This window comes from Stegodyphus dumicola, chromosome X1, assembly GCF_044657685.1.
Source record: "Stegodyphus dumicola isolate Sdum_Otavi_A_Nest chromosome X1, ASM4465768v1".
Classification (NCBI taxonomy): domain Eukaryota; kingdom Metazoa; phylum Arthropoda; class Arachnida; order Araneae; family Eresidae; genus Stegodyphus; species Stegodyphus dumicola.
This window is the reverse complement of record NC_140780.1, coordinates 245,044,950-245,062,967: the sequence shown is the minus strand read 5'-3', so window position 1 is coordinate 245,062,967 and position 18,018 is coordinate 245,044,950. Positions and strand designations below refer to the sequence as shown.

Below are 18,018 nucleotides of genomic sequence, written 5' to 3'. Positions count from 1 at the left end.
TATTATTCTTATAGTTTGGAAATATATTATTTGTAGTATTACAATTAATTTATATATTACAGTTGCTTTGAGTATGCGATAATGAATGAAAACTGATAAAGGACGTAGTATTTGTATTTTATGATTTTTTTATGCGGTATTTCTGTTCAGGTAAATAATAAAAGCTTATAATTATTGTTTATATTACACAACGGAATTGCAGTAAGTTTAATTTTAGAAATATATGTACTGACATTAAGTATAAAAAATTCGAATAAAACGTTGACAAATATGCACCAAATTAAATATTTTTCCTGAATGGTTATCATGAATAACGTAACAGAATCAAGGATGGATTTTGCAATATATAATAAAAAAAAAAAAATACTGCGACTAAAAATGTAATGGAAATCGTGTTTTTTTTTCCAGTTTTTTACGTATGTAGATGCATTTCACTTTTTTCCTTGAAAATTAACTCATTAATTGCAAAATCAATCCTTAAAGTTATAAAGAACATTCTAATAAATGTTTTAAAAATTTTGGGAGCAAAAACATTGAAAACTGAAAAAGAGGAAAGATATTTAAATTTTTTTATTTTTTAAATTAATTGAAATTTTAAAAAAATTACCAAAATTTTTTTTTTTTTTTTTTTTTTTTTTTTCTGTTTTGAAATCAATATGTTCAGTAACAACATTTAAGAGTATACATAAAAATTAAATGAAAGTTCTTAATTAAAAAAAGTTCATTCAAAATGTACCGAGTCCGCTTAATAAGAATTTCTTGAATACTAATAAGTAAAATAATCAAAACATTACAGCCATAATACAAAACAATTGCCTCTGGCTGCGTCTTCTTTCAAGTTTTTCACTGCATAAAAAAAATCTTTCACTGCATCCCTCTCTTCGTTTTGTTAAACGTCTTGTCGGAAATACCTGGGAATGGGGTAATTTACGACGTCCCTTGTGTCCGGAAAAGGCACCAGGGGATTTCCGCAACACCTTTCCTCAAAGTTCTAACTGACAATTAGTCTCTGGACAAAACAGGAAGTTATTCTCATTAAGCAAATGTTAGAAAGAGGTGTGCATACCGTTACATCTCTCTCTTTGCGGGTATATTTTGCATCGCCCTTGTACTGCTTTCATCTTGGAAATGTTCGATAATGGGTGGTATAAAATGTCCCATGGAGTCCGTTATCTTCTAGAGGAAAGACCAATTTCAAAATATTTGTCCGTTTCAAAAGAGTTCAGATGGCCATTTCTCGCAAAATATCTTATCACTATTCAATTGTGATAAATTTATACTTTCATTTTTATTTGTTTGTTGTTACACTTTATTCATAATTCATTGGTCTGCCTACCTTTCACACGTGTCCAAAATATGCAGAATAAGCAACTATCTATCAGTGAATTATACAGTTTCATGCGTAACATTTGTGGCTCTTTGCACTGGCTTGCTTTTCAGCTCTCTGTGATATGTGGGGATGTACAACAACCTCCTCTCCCCCCCCCAAAATGAAGCCCTGCCTGTTTAAATTATTAACCTGTTAAAAGAATTTATTCGTAATTATCTGCACGAACATTTTTACAACTTGCACATTTCAGCACAACTACAGTGGACGAAATAACTTTGTTAATAAATAAATTAACTTTATAAAAAAATAATTAATAAATTAACTTTATGCGCAGTTTCATACTCTCCATGAAAAATCTCGAATTTCTTTGAGCTAGGGGATGCTTGCTGTGAGACATCGTATAGCATTAATTGCACATTAACCAACCAAAATGATGCTTTAGCAATGAGCCAGTTATTGAGCTCTCAGATTTTGCAGTGCACACTACAAATATATTACTTTGGATGGGTTTTGAATCAAGGTTTTCCTTTTATTGTATTAAAGTCATTATGCCCAGCAAATGATCTAAAGCTCCATATATTTGAGCATGAAGCCAAATCATATGTTAAAACTGATGAGATATATTTGATCAATCTCCTTGCATTATTTTATTTCGAAAGGACGAGGAAGCCGAGTGCAGACAGCATAAACACGTTTTGTGAAATTATTGGGAATTTTAAGGCCCTCCCCAGCTTGAAAAATATCTTAAAGACAGGAAGAATAGCAAAGACAAGAAAAAAGTGCAATCCTGCTCCACACCCTAAAGCTTTTTTCAGCGCAAAAATGTATCACTTAATTCATCGGACCATTGCTATATTGTTCAAATAAATAAGATGCATTTTGGCCCTACATTTGGCATTTTGGCCGTTATGCTCTGCGAGAAAAGTTGTAGAGGGCGCTAGGTTGCCCTTTCATCTTAAAATCTCTCTTAACCATTAGCAATTTGACTTGACCGATTCCGCATCACAGATTTTTTTCGGCTGTTTGGGTTTATATTTCTAGAACTTAACCTGTTCAGGTTTTGTGATGCCAACTGTAGAAATTGTAGCATGCAAAGTCCCCTGAACGTATTTTTCGCTATGTCGCTCATAATCAGGTAAATAATATTGAAAATCGTACAGATTAGTTAGAATTAAAACATCTACCTATGATTTTATAGTTTAGAAAAGTAAAATGAAAAAGAATTTTAAATTACTATATAGTCTCATATTCTTTAGTAACATAAACTACGAGCTCTAGAACGACTGTACAAGAATTATCCTCTGGTCTTATGATACAGAAGAAGCGTGTAAATGACCCTTTTATATCCGATCACAAAGAGTTTACAGATGCCCCCACTTGTGTTTGCATAAGCCAAAACTTTTGGCTTAACTTAAACAAGTAATGTTGACCCTGAAAAGGTAATTAAACTAGCCTAATTGTTCAAAGAATAATTTAATCGTGCAGGAAGGCTCTAGCTCGTAGAAGTCGGCGGAACAAACGTAATGGCTAGAAGCACTCAACGCTACAAAATCAAATCGCTCCTAAGTAACAACGTGGCTTTTAAGCAGGCGTAACACGCTCTAAAAACAACTTTCAAAACCTTCGCCTAACTAGCACTTCTTTCTTCCTTTAATTTGAATAACCGCGCGCTAATTGACTTACATTCTATGAGAAAAGCGTGAGTGAAAAGGAGAGTGACAGGAAAGTTGCTTTAACTAAACATTAACTATTAGTCAAAATAAATAAATAAATCCTCGCAACCATATATTATTGCGAACTACGGAATCCTTGATGTTTTTTTCTTTAAATAATGGGTTCTGATGAGCAGGGAGAAATGAAAAGTTTTTCATGAAAATAAGCAGAATAAGTAACACACACAAGCCTATAACAGCTGGAAGTAACTCAAGGAGAACGCGGATGTTAAGCAAGTCCTCCCTAGCATAGTTCTTCAAATCACTCTCAGAGTAGACTCGTAATTCAGCTAACCGCTAAATCCCACAGGTGATTCACAACACTTAAATACAATCAATCAATCAATCAATATTTGCTTGGCCCTCCTGCGAACTTAATGCAATTGGGGTGACACCCGAAATCAACCTCCGTATCAGGCGGGAGGGCCGGACATGTCCGCAAGACCTCTTAAAGAGATTAAACTAGTACTCTTGTTATGCCGGGGGTGCCTCAAATCCCTGCGCAGGCTTTTTATAAAACTCTCTCAAATCCTCCGGGGCTGAACCGGGATACCGAATGCTTTCACACCACGGGTCTCGGAGACCACCCCGGAGGGAGGACCTCTACAGACCTTTGTCAATTTGGCGATCTGACTGGCCTTTGATGCGCACCTGCCAGTACTACACGGCTGCCCGTCACCGAAGGTCATTACCCGGAATACGCAGACTGACTACGCTACCAGATCCTCCGGTTCAGGGACTTCTGCAATCCCCTTTGGTCCGGCCGTTTAAACGACCTTCCCTCCGGTTCTAGAACCGCCAAGCTCAAAATGCTTTTCCCCCAGAGTACTCTGTCAGGATATAGGATTCAGCCAGTTGCACCCCTGGGGGTAAACACTTAAATACAAGACATGTGGCCACAAGTTAAATTAAACACAAAAATAAATCCAAAAATGGTCAGCCTACCTAGGATAAATAAATTAAATAAAATAATGCAAAACACCGCGACAATGCAGAGAAACAAAAATGCAGTCACAAATGAGTCGCATGTTTGCAACAATATTATCTCACGAAAGTTAAGAATTTCTTAAGTGTGATGTCATACAACTTTCAATGTCTGCCTTTTACGAGATTGTCGCCGGAGTTTAAAAAACTTTTCTGTGAAGAAAATGAAACTTCATAACATCAAGAACTGACATAAATGAACATTGCTCGGCAGGTCTTATGATTCCTTCCACGTAAATGTCTTATTCTGCATGTTATCTTCATTCTTCCCCTTCTCCCTACAGCCCACCAGCGGCCGAGAGGTAAAGTTGCTGAGCACTGGTAGTTCGGTTCGAGTTCTGCTGAACTTGCTGGTTGCTTGAGCGTTTTCGTGGTTTTGCTTATTTGTAACGTATAATATAAGAGTCAGTTTCCTTAAGTAAGTCCTCCACGAAGGCATCCTCCTAAGGTATATATAGCCCTAGAGTGTTTTGCCGTAATTAAATAAGCCGAAAAACATTCTCCTCGTAGTCTTTCTCCTTTGCCAGTCAGTACTTAACTTATTATTTCGTCGATTATGTCATTCGTCAGACAGATTGTGACGGGAACAGAATTGTCTACATTTATCCAAGCCTGCTGATCCTCTTCACTAACACTAATCTTCTCTGAACATATAACTAAATCCAAGACGTCGACACGGGTACCGGGCGAAAAACTTGGACTCTATCTGCTACCTACAAACATGATCATAGACCGCAATATACACCAATAGAAACATAGAATGGTGTTCTTTGCACCTCTCTAGGCAAGAGCCAAAGTGAATTTGGCGTCTTTCAATGAGAATTTTTACTGAAAGTCAGTACCTTCGAAGTTCGCATTATCGACGCATAAAAAGAGCATAATATTCTGGATAATTCATTTTATGGATAAGGCTTGTTACGTTGGGCGGCAATCATAATACAAATGTTTTCCGCTTTTAAGTATTCAGATTGTTAGCCGCTTACATATTGTTTCTACCTCATAGGCAGAATTTAGGCCTTCAAAATTTCCGTTATTCTGATATTGCCTGTTAATTGTATGTTGGATGCGAGGGATTTTACTGCACAATTAATTTAAGAAGTTTTAATTCCCAGAGTAAAGACGGGGAGAGCTACAATGAGATGTGGTGAGTGAAAGTTTAACGAAGTAAGAATGAAATATGATTTTAAATTTGTAAATACATTATAAATATATTGCGCTTCATAAAGTAATACAAAAGCCAGCGTAATGTTTTTTGAGTCATCTATCAACAAGATCCATCAATGCGAATGCATGATAAAAATTATACTTAAGCTCCATGTTGACGTGTAGCGTATGGGAGACTGAAAGTTTTCGGGCTTCTAAATCCGACTCACGGCAAGAGGCATCTGACAGACTTGCAATCCAATCCGAACAAGTATGGCTGCAGTAGCGCGCGAAGCGCGCTGTTTCCAGCTCATGAGGAGAGCCAGTAGGCATATGACGGTAGGAAGTCTGACGTGGTAGGAGTTAAGAGAATGAGGTGAGGCAGAAGGGGGGCGAGCAAGATGCCGCAAGCCTAGGAATTAGGCCAGACAAGAAGACGCGCCGCAGACGGAGCTGTGCAAGGTAAAGCAATAATGAGTTTTTAAGATCAGATACTGTGAAAGTATACTACATGACAGAACGAGTTTGTAAGAATACAAACTCTCAAAGGCATACATTTGCAAATATAGAGTTACAGTGACAAAAATGCAGTTTGGAAGATCAGAAATCATATAGAAGTTTCGTCCGAGGTTCGAATCCCGCGAACGGGCTGGCTGCATGGGCGTTTTCGTGGTTTTCCCCATGTGTAACGTGTATACGAGCCAGTTTCCCTTAGAAAGTCCTCCACGAAGGCATCCCTCCTCTTAGGCAGATAGCCCTCGAGGCTTTGCCATAATCACACACACACACACACACACACACACACATAGAAGTTTCGATGAAATAATAAGAAAAGTATTCATAAAAGCTATATACAATATTTACAACTACATACAGGAATGTTCTACTTTATGTAGGAAAGTTCAGATCTCTGGCTAGGTGGGCTGCCAGCGGTCGTAACTCTTTATCTTCCGATAGTGGAATGTAGTCAAATACATGTAACTCATGTGAGGGCATGTAACTGCTTTCTGGAAAAAGCTGGAGTTTAGGCGATGAAGATGCTCTATCACAGTTTCAATTTTCAAATCTTTGTGTAAAGTCCTATTAGATACAAAATAATGCGCATTCGTGAAGGTGCGCAGCAACTTGTTCTGTGTAATTTGTAAATTAGATATGTCCCTGTCTCTAATTGATGCCCACGCAGGGGAAGTATACGTGAAGATTGGCCGTATAACAGAGATGTATGAGTGCCGTTTTCTTCTTAAGTCCAGTTTAGAGTGCTCGTTAATAAGTGGGTTGAGACTCTGAATGACTCCTAGTGTTTTTCCTCTGACATGAGTCAGGTGATCCTTCCAGGAAAATTTATCATTAATAATAACGCCAATGTAATTCGCCTTGCGTACTCTAGGAACTTCTGTATTAAATAGTTTAAGCTTTTCCGTGATTTCAGTGGCAGAGTTCTTCTTTCGGATAATGAGCAGCTTGGATTCATTTGCGTTAATTGAAATAAGCCATTTGGTACACCAAAATTCTATTTGCGGCATGATTTGTTGAAGTTTCCTGACAGCTTGATTAGGACACATAGATTTTACAGCAAGCGCCGTATCATCTGCATAACAGCCAATGAAGTAATTGTAGTTAAAGCCTGTTTTAGGGAAGTCAGTCACAAAGAAAAGATATAAGATCGGACCTAAAATTGACCCTTGCGGGACGCCGGCGTGAATTCTTTTGACTTCAGATATCTCATTTCCAATAGAAACATGAAAACTTGTGCCTTTCAGGAATGAATAGATGAGACACGTTAAAGTTTTGGTGAAGCCAAGGGAACGGAGCTTGAAAATTAGACCCTCGTGCCAGACGCGGTCAAAAGCTTTGGCCACGTCTAGCATGAATAAAGCCACATTTTGTCTGTTATGTAATGCACTGCTGATGAACTCAGAAAGTCTGACCAATTGTTTCGTGGTGGAAAGCGTTTTTCGGAAACCAAACTGTTCTTCTGGTTGTTTCTCTAAGTATGGATGGATTCTATGATAAATGATGCGTTCAAAATTTTTTCCTAAAACGGAAAGCAAACTGATAGGTCTAAATCCTTCTGGGTGAGTGGTAACCTTGCCAGCTTTAGGTAAGACAATCATTTTGGCTCTTTTCCAGGCAAGCGGAAAGTATCTGATAGTTAAGCAAGCATTTAAAATACTGGCATATCTTGCAATACAATTTTTCGGTAAGTTCTTGATCGCTAGGTTGGTTATTGCATCATAGCCCGGAGCCTTCCTGTTTTTTAGTTTTCGTATGATTTCTTGGATTTCATGTGGACAGGTGAGTTCCAGATTGTCTTCTAAGTCCTCCTGTGAGGTAAACCAGTCATTAATGCAGTATATTACATCATAAACGAAGTCTACGTCACAAGGACTCTCGTTCGGTTTAAACTGATTTTCAAAATGTTCTGCAAAGGAGTTTGTTTTTTCTTTATTAGTGAGAGCCACGTAATTATTGAAGTGAAGTGGTTTGTTCGCTACAGCCTTTCCTTTTAGATTTCTGACAAATGACCAGAAAGCATTGTCTGGTTCATTAAAATTCATGATTTTCTCGTCCTAAAGGTCATTTCTGAGCTGAAGAATTGATTGCTTGATGTCACGATTCAGTCTATTAATTTCCGTTTTAGTACTCGGGTTCCATGTTCGATTCCAGGCTTTCCTTAATCTATTTCTTTCTCTGATTTTATCTTTGATGTGGGGGGGGGGAAGTGTGCCAGATGTCTGTTTAATGGGAATACTCTTGGTGGCAGTATTGACTGCATTAAGGATACTATTAGTAAACAGGTGCACAGCTAAGTCTATGTCCTGCTTGGTTCTTAAAGCTGTGTTCAGGAAGGTACTATTACTTAGGATTAGATTATACTGCTTCCAGTCTGTGAACTTTTTCTCCTGCGTCATTTTGTCTTTTAGGATTCCAAGTGTGGCCATTACAGGTAAATGATCCGAGCTTAGATCATTAACAACTTCAAGATATACTGGAATTGAAGCGGAGGTAAGTAGTAGATCAAGATTGTCCCCTCTGTTCAGGTCGTGTGCAAGATAAGTGTATTCCTCAGGCGCAAAGAAATAAACAGGTTCGTTGTTTATAAATTCAAAGAGTTGTTCTCCATTTGGGTTTGTTTTACGACAGTTCCATTCCTCATGTTTCGCATTAAAATCACCTGCTAATATAACAGGAAGATTTGTGAATAATATGTCCTTTAATAATTCAGCTTCTAAAGGGTATCTGGGTGGGTTATAGAAGGCTGTGAAATATTTGTTTCCATAACCTGGAAGAAACACGGAGACAGTGACATATTCTTGCCCATTATTTCTGTACTGCTTAATCATGCATGATTGGAGAGAGTTCTTTACGTATATCGCTACCCCACCACCACGGTGACTAAGTCTATCTGTGCGATAGCATCTGAAATTCATTATGTTAATACTAATACCAGGATTTGCATGTGTCTCGGTTACCATAGCAATGTCAACATCATTGTTTTGAATAAAGTCGGTGAGTTCCAATAATTTTCCATGAATGCTACAAGCATTCCATATCATCACATTTAAAGGCGCTTTTAAATTCCTATTTTTCCCCATTGTTAGAAGATTTGGAGGGAATGTTTTCTTGACTTATTTGCGATAACTGTTTGACCTGTTGAGTAAGTTGGAAGCCTGCGCTTTTAATGATGGTCACCAATTCCGCCAAATCAGTGAAGACTTTTTTAGCCTCGGTGAGTTGTTCTTGATAGATTCCAGCTGAGAGAGCCTTAGCATAAGATTTATTTTCTACAACTCTGTTGCTGAAAACTTTCTCCTTGACTATTTTTGGTTTAGGGAACCTTTCGCATCCGCGAAAACTTGAAGTGTGTTCTTTTCCGCAGTTTACGCAGCATAATGGAACATCTGGTTTTCCTTTATCAGGACAATCTCTAGAGAAATGATCCTTAGCACATCGGACACATTTTGGAGGATACTTGCAGCCTTCCTGAGTATGATTAAAACCTTGACATCGGAAGCACTGCAAGGGCCCCTGACGTCCTCTATACTCTTGGATTTTAATTTTCATATCACAAAGAAATTGCTCATGATAAATCTTCTTTGAGTCTTCCGACTTAGGTGACGTGATAATGAACAGAGGTAGTTTTGTGACAATACCCTCCCTTCGGCGGGTCATCTGTTTAACATCCTCTACTTTGTAGTGTAATTCTACCAGGTCTCTTTTAATATCCTCAATTGGAGTTCTGTAAGTTAGTCCTCTCACTACAACTTTTAAGTTGCGCTCTTCTGGCAGTTTAAATGAGTGATGTTCAACTCCTAGATCATTTAAGATTTTTACCATACCCCTGTAGTCATCGGGGGATTCTGCAATAACTTTAATTCCATCTGGAATTTGCCGACCAAAAAATTTAAATTTATTTCTGTGAAAAACTTTACTAATTTCTCCCCAGTTCAAATCAGTCTCCCTGAGAGTAATGGGTGGGATTTTAGTACGAGATGAATTTACGCTATTATTTGAGGTTTTAGCAATATTTGTAGTGTCATTTTGAACACTATCTGCGTCATTTGTGTCCATATCATGATTATCTATATGAGTTTTGTTAATTTGCTCTGTGATTTTCGTAACTGAGCTATCTGTGCTTGATTGTGCATTTTTATCTGAAGCAGTGGTGACATTGGACGTGATAACTTGACTATCACTTATCTTTTGCTTTTTAAACTGCAATCTGTGATTTCTAGTCCTTACAGTTTGATCTCCTCTACGCCTGTTTTGTGTTTCGTCTTCTGAACGAGTTTCTTGATCAAGCGTTTTTTCATTATCTGAGTTTAGGTGTGAGAAATCATTAACCTTGATTGGGCTTCTGCCCCTATCATTATCCTCTAAAGTTTGACTCGTATTTCTAATATCCACTAAGGTATTAGTGTTTCCTTTTTCATGATTAATTTGCTCATTAAACACTTTCAACATATCAACAAGACTATGCAAGAATGTGTAAAGTTTGCCTTCTGTGTCAGTGAATTCTCCATTTTGCTCTTTGACATGATCGAGCTCGCTAATCTGCGCTTTCACTGCACCTAACACCGCACAGATAAGTTTTGTTCCTGATCTACTGTCAGATCTGCACACCTTTTACGCAATGTAGTCCTTGTATTGATCGTTAGTACGTGTAACAGGCCATGAAACCTACGTATGCCAATGGCGCATTAACGGAAGAGTCGTTTGTTTAATATATGGGCATCAATACAATAATTCAATAATTCTGACAGCAAAGACGTGAGAAAATAGAATCCGTGCACTATCTTTGATATTTCACGCCTATGGTTTCGCCCAGACTATTGCGTCACGTTCAAAACCAGGTATAGTTCGACCGCCTCATCCGCGACCATGAGCGCAAACACGCATGCGCCATTCGGACCGAATTATTCTCAAAATAGGGTGGAAGGATGGGGACTTTCTTTCCTTCCAGCATAGCTCTTTCCGAAGAAGAGAAGTGTGTGTGTGTAATTATGGCAAAGCTTTGAGGGCTATCTGCCTAAGGAGAGGGATGCCTTCGTGGAGGACTTTCTAAGGAAAACTGGCTCGTATACACGTTACACATGGGGAAACCACGAAAACGCCCATGCAGCCAGCCCGTTCGCGGGATTCGAACCTCGGACCGAACTACCAGTGTTCAGCGACTTTACCGCTCGGCTGCTGGTGGGCGCCCGGAGAAGAGAAGATTTTTTACCTTACAGCAAATAATACCGCCCCTTTTGAACGAGTCTATGTGTTTTGACAGAATGCCTGCCAACCAGGATTGCGCTTGAGACGGTCGAACTATAACTCGAAATATGAAGCCGCATTGAAGAATTATTCTGAAATAATGTCGCATTTATAGGCTACTTGGAACGCATTCTGCGACAGACGTCGATGCATTGGTTAACATAACTACAATGTCCTCTACTATTTTTTAGCTTCTGTTTTTAAACTTATTTTTTAGTTAATTTCATCTGTTCTGTAAGTTTTCCGATGTATAAACCTCTCACTTGAAATAGCTAATTTCAGTATACCCACAAATTACTTTTGCCTTTGATGAAGCGTGATGTTGTTCTGTATTCTTGAAATGCACAATTCTTGTTTCTTCTTTATCTCATTTTTAAATTCAATAAGTTCTGGTTTGCTCTGCAGTAATTAATTCAATTTAAACTACTTTCAAATTATTGAAAATTTCACTTTAAAAGTGTTAAACTTTGATTACTTCATTTAATCTACAAACTGGGAACCTTCGCCTGAATAGTTTAGTTCGAAAGATAGCAAGTCCAGCTTATTAAATTCTATTTCAGATGCAACAAGCATGATTCGCTGTGTATGTGGTTATTAGAAGAATAAAAATTTTGTATAAGGATTGCAGTCTTGTATTATATGCATTTTCAAAGCACACGAAGAAAAAGCTATAAAATTTTGGAAGTGAAAGTTTTAATTATCGTTTAAGAATAATGAAAATTATGACGTGAAAATATAACTTTCGCTGTAAAACTCGGAAACTATGTCAGTTCTTAAAATTAAAATAAAAATTTTCAAATTCTAATGAAACTTTTAGTACGATTTCGTTAATGCAAAAATTAGTTGCACTGTATAGTTTCACCACATTTGAAGTTGCTATAATTAAAATAAATAAAACTGAAAAAATAAATTCCTATTCAAACCTCGAGTTTGAATAGTGATGGGATAGAACAAAGTATGCAAATAACAGGCTGAATGATTGAATTTTTAAAGTACATAATATGTAAATGACAAACCTGTTCATGAGTTAACTTAAAACATTAAACCTGATATCTTGTTAATGAATTCAAAGTTTCTCTGAGAATCTTGCATTTCGTTTCACATCCCTTTCTTCATTGTTTACCCTTAGATGAAACTGAAAATAACGATGAACGGACTTCCTGTGATGAAATTGAAACCCTAAGATCTGAAGGTAAATGAGTCTTTTCCTTCCCTAGTTTATTTATTTTCTTTAAATTTTAAAGTTACTTGATTTTTTACCTTTGATCTAAGAAATGCGTGAGCTAAATCAAAGTATTTTTCAAATGTATTTTCAGCCTGATTTAAATAGATCAAAATCATGAATATCGTTTTAAGCATTTTAATCTGAACCTTTTTTAACCCTAGCTTCAAATCTCAATATTTATTTCAGTTGATACTAATTAGAATATAGAATTGCTAAATAAGTTTTTACATAAAAAAAGGAAAAACTATGAAATAAGACTTTAGGGGAATTAGAAGATATAACTAAACTATTTTAAAATAGTACTGTCCATTGCTTTGCTTTTTCCTATAATTTTTACATCAGTTAGATGTAAATCTTGGTTGTCTGAACGACAATTAGCTGAACATTGTTTATTTGAATTAGGTAAAACTTATTTAGACATAAAAGATGGTTATATTTTTAGTTTCTCTATTCAGAGTAATTTGCTGCACTTTCTAATGAACATGCAGTAATGAAACTTGGAAGAAACTTTTTAGAAAATAGGAAAATAAATATGAAAAAAAAAAAATAAATAATAATGCAATTTTCATCACTTGGTAGCGCTTTTTAACGAAAGCAAAATTCCTCGAAATAGATTCTACACTGGTGTGCAAAAAATAAGCAACAGGTGTTCTTTTTGAATTAAATCCACGAGATATCATCTGAGAGACATGAAATTCAGAAATAAGAGACAGCATTTTGTATTTAAACGACGACGAAAGCTTAATTGCGCAAAAATGAATACAATGCATACAGTATGGAACAAAAACAGGCTTTATTGAACTCATAGTATCGTTACACATGATTGTCTGTATAAGAAGAACAACAACAAGCAGATGTTCCTTAGTATGGGATATGCCCTCCCTTACTGCAATGGTTGCTTCTCACCGTCTTCCCATACTTATCACCAGATTGTCCAACAGATCTTGAGGTGAGAGTGCCCATTCCTCAATCAGCATCTGTTTCAGTTGTTGGATGTTCGCCGGATGATGTAATCGTGCTTCAAGGCGTCTCCCCAAAGCATCCCACATATGTTCTATGGGATTCAAATCAGGGAAGTTCGCTGGCCAATCTGTTCGAGTGATATCTTCCCTTTTCAGTAGCTTTTGAACAGCAGGAGTCCAGTGTGGCCGGTCATTGTCATCCCTAAAAACGAAGTCTGGTCCAATTGCACCTCGGAACAGACGCATATAGGGAAGGATCACCTCCTGACAATAGCAATCTCCGGTTACAGAACTTCTGTCGAAAACGTGGAGCTCTGTCCGCCCGTTCAGCATAATGCCTCCCCAGACGAGATCTCCAGGACACCGTAATGGTCTCTTTCCGTGATGTTACTGAGATTAAACCGTATCCTTACCTCTCTCCAAATACTTTGGCGTTGAGAATCGCTTGGGGCACTAAAACGACTCTCGTCCGTAAGGAGGACACGACTCCATTGATGAGATGCCTAGCTTTTGCGCTCCTTGCATCACTCTAAACGGTGGCGACGATGGCGAACTTTCAAAGGGATGCAGTGGTCAGGACGGTGGGCGAATAGGTCATCTTTGTGAAGGTATTTGGATACAGTAAACCACGACAATTGTCGCCGGTTGCTGTACACAGTTGCTGAGCTGTGGAGCTTGCTGACTGGTTTTGGGCTCTCTTTTCGCCTGTAGGACGATAATCGGTTATCTGCTGCAGTTGTTGTCCTGGAGCGGCCACCACCAACCTTTCTAATAGCTGTACCTATGGTTTAAAAGGCTTTCCAAGCCCTCGAAACGACACTTCGTTGACTTCTAAATCTTCAGCCACACTGGTCACACTACGCCCCTCGTCCAGCTTTCCGATCATTCTTCCACTCGTGGAGTCATCCAGATGAGTTTTTCTAGCCATATTTCACGCAAGATTTCACTTGTACTTGCAGCGAATGTCTTTAATTGCGTCTTCGCCCTTCCTTTTATGGTAGTCTTGAGTGGAGCGCACGATCACGTAGACTGTGACGTTTTTTTCCGGACATTTGCATATGCATGACCTTTCTACTGAATTGCGTGTTCATTGTACCGATAGCAAGGACCCCTTTTCTACAACTGTATGGTTATCTGATTAAAATTTGCATTGTTGCTTAAGTTTCGCACACCAGTGTAATATCCTACTTCTATACAAATATGAAAATACTCTTCTGTATAATAAACGAGGTATCGGTACTAGAAAAATTAATCCATTTTAACCAGCAGAGCTTTTGGGAACGCTGTGCTCGTCAAGCTACTTTCTGCTAACAGCAGCAGTTGCATTGCAAGGATATTGTCTTTAATATTATTCCGAAAAGAGTGTTGTCAGGTCATCGAAGGCTCAAAAAGTATGTTTCAGGAAAAAAGTATAGAAGTTTTTTTTTTTTTTGCTCACCGTTTCTATATTTTTTGAGTGGGTGCTGAATCCAAAATTTAGGTTTGCCACCTCACCGAGACCGTTTTTCACAACGAAAATCGAAAAAAACCTCAAAATTTGGTCGCGTTTTGCAGGTTTTCGCTTATAACTCTAACTAAACATTTTTTGAATATGACCACCCCCATACAAAATTAAAGTAGACAAAATTTGCTGCAAAATCCATATATAAAGTTTAATGTTTGGACAATTTGCGACGCCGCTAGAACGCGCTGAAGGCCCCTTTTTGGCTTTCCGTGAAAAACGCAAAAAACGTGTTACTGTAAGTGTGGATTAGCCGAATACTTTTTTAGCGTCGATCCTGCGCAGCGTCGCAAAACCACCTGCTTGTAAATAATAATAGTCTGAGCAAACGGTTGTGAAACCGTTTGCTTGCAACCAACGATGCAGTTGGTGTCCGGCTGCAATCGCATGTGGTTAAATATTACAAGCCCTTTACAGTTATTATGTACGCATAATAATCTCGGTTGAGCAGTATATGTGACGAATCGTTATATGATCGAACTGAGGCTGCTGTAGTGAAACCAAAGGTGTTGAAATATTTCATTAAACAACTAAAACTCGATAGGGTGGAAAGGTAGTTTTGTTTAAAAGGTGTACACAAGTTGAGGTTGACGAAAACATAGAAACGAAAAATTTATTGCTGCGTTTGTTAAGAGAAATAAAGAGAATACCAATGCGCCTACATTACGTTCAAGTATATCCGAGTTCAAATTCAAAACCTAGTGTTTACTCAGATGACTACTGTTACTCAGATTACTCGAAGAACATATTAAAAAGCAACCAGATAAACGCAATCTTGTGTACCCCGTGAAGAAATTAATGCAACAGAAAACGTATTAAGGCTGCCGAAGGATCGAAATGACTATGGACGTTTCACTGTGCATCGTACAGAGTCAGTGCGTGATTTGCCGGCTACTGATGCACAATACCATTTCTTTTGAACGAAACCTCTATGTCAGCTACTACACAGATGAGGAAAACCAGAAATTAGCAGACCTAAATATGATGTGGAAGCAACAGTGCAATCAATTTTGACGTTTCTTGAAAATGGCATAGAGGAATGTCAATTTACTGCTGACAAACTGATGAATAAGACTGTAGGGGACTCGTCCTCAGTCCAAAAACAGTAAAAACAAGTCTTCTTGAGAAGTATGGCGATTGTTAAGAGCTAATATGCCTTATACTGTGTGTTTCAAGGTTCATTAGGTTATTACTGATTCATTGTGTTAAGAAAGGCTGTTAGAGGACAAGGAGAGGCTAAATATTGTTGGAACAGCAGCTACTATATTCATTAAAGATGCTTGATCTTAAGTGTATGACACGGTACCCTCCAGCAGATAGACTGAGGATCTCATTCTACGATCTCTTCAAGCTTTCACAGATGCTTTAGTGATGAGCAAGAATAAACAGAAGACTGATAAATGGAGGAAGAAATCACTTGCAATAGCCGACTTTGCTTCGTACATAAAGTACAGAACGGGCAGATTACTTGATATGCTGAGTTCATTAGGATTTTACTCATTATACACAGAAGCCATATGTTCCTCCATATTCCATCCATCTCTGATTTTTATTCAACGAACACTTTATCAACTGGTGTATAATAACACAGACTTTAGTGTGGGAACTATTGATGGGAACTCCATCAACACAATACCCCTAAGACTAAAAGATGATATACCAACCCTCATGATGACCAGCCTAGTCCAACCGGAGGAAAAACGAGGAAGCACTCCTGAGCCTTATTCAGGTATTAACTTCATACACATCACACAGCGCATTCTGTATTTTACTTCTCCTTATCATAGGACTTCACTGCTGAAACTGACGTTTTGTAAGTAATAGTTATCTGAAGTTCCAGTTCTTTCTTTTCCAGACGAGGATAATCCCGGAAATGTCGGAAACCAGCGTGACATAATATTTTATATCGATTGAAGACCTTTAGTTACTTTGATCTAAGAAATTTATGAATAAAATTCTGTTTTAAATATATTTTCCTTCATCAGTACACCCCTATTAACTATACATGACAAATTGTACCCTGCAACATGGTACAAACGTACAAGATAAAAAATGACCACTGACATGGCAACTCATTTACGTTTGACAATTCAGAGGGCAAAATTATTCAACTGTACCGTAATTTAGCTCAAAACATTCATTAGTTATATTTACCATTTGCAGATGTAGTACGGAGTGTAATAGAGCGATTTCCCATAAACTAGAGGGTCCGCCGAGTACGAATGTTACTGACATTCGTTAATTCCATTAATATGATGTAAGCATACCAGGTACTCGTAACGTAATTATTTTCAGACTTTGAAATTAGGGCACCACTGCACAGTTAAAAAGAGGGTTCCCCCCCCCCCCCGTTTCTCACGGAAAGCCAAAAAGTGGCCTTTTTTCAGCGCATTTTAGCTGCGCCTCAGATTCTTCGAACATTAAACTATATATAAGCATTTTGTAGGAAATTTTGTCTACTTAATTTTGTGCAGAGTCTTCATCTTCGAAAAATACCTATTTTTCGAATTATAAGCGACAAACTGAAAAAAGTGCCAAAATTTTAAAGTTTTTCGCTTTCCGTTGGAAAGGCCGACCTCTAACGAAGTGGCAAGCTTAAAATTCGATTTCAGCACTACAAAAAACATATAGAAACATATAGAGAGAAAAAAAATTCATACTTTTCTTTCTTTGGCGAACCCTTCGTTGATTGAACTATTGTTGTTCAACCTAGTTTAAGAAAAATTATGAAGAAATTTGAAGACACTAGAAATTTGCACGCTGTAACAGGAAGAATAATCAATCCATTTCGGTCGAAGTTTTGGGGAAAAAAAGTGTCTGTTGCGTCTGCTGACAGATTTCTCTGTTTTCAGTACTGACCCACAACTTATCGAGCAGTGATATGTGAAGTGTGAATTCCCAGCTCTATAATGGGAAAGTTGCGGAGACCCATTCTGCAATGGTTTCCCTACTAAATCCACATGGTGCAAGAGTCGAATCCACAAGAAGCCCAGCAGCTGGCAGATTTTGCTTACCGAATTCTCGCGAGAATGATTGTTGACGAAATGTATTCGTGGAACATTTTATGAACAGATAAAGGTACGTTTTTACTTAGAAATAACAGTAAAATTCCTGAACTGTCTCATATGAGAAGTCTTGTGTTCCAATGTGGTTCATGAAAATCTTATTTTGTTAACGGGACCTGTGTGGTGCAGATTTACGCCGATTTTATTATGAAGATTCTAATATTGTTTCTTTTAAGAACTAAGACCTAAAGTTCCTATTAGATCTTCCGTTAAAAATGCATATTATTGTCAAGTGCTTTTCGACCATGCGATTTGTGCTTTATAGAAATGAGGATGTGTCGAAACTACAGTTTAAATGCAAGATTGAATTGCATTTCGTATTTGCCGACAAGTAAA

At 37.7% G+C, this 18,018-nt stretch overlaps 1 protein-coding gene across 1 annotated transcript in view; it reads left to right on the top strand.

Annotated features, from left to right (window-relative positions):
- LOC118205250 (uncharacterized) overlaps positions 1–18,018 on the top strand; it is a 118,399-nt gene that overhangs the window by 16,377 nt on the left and 84,004 nt on the right. The window contains exon 5 of the mRNA XM_085807374.1: positions 12,059–12,121. Within this exon, the coding sequence (XP_085663500.1) occupies positions 12,059–12,121 (63 nt within the window). The remainder of the gene's footprint in view (positions 1–12,058; positions 12,122–18,018) is intronic.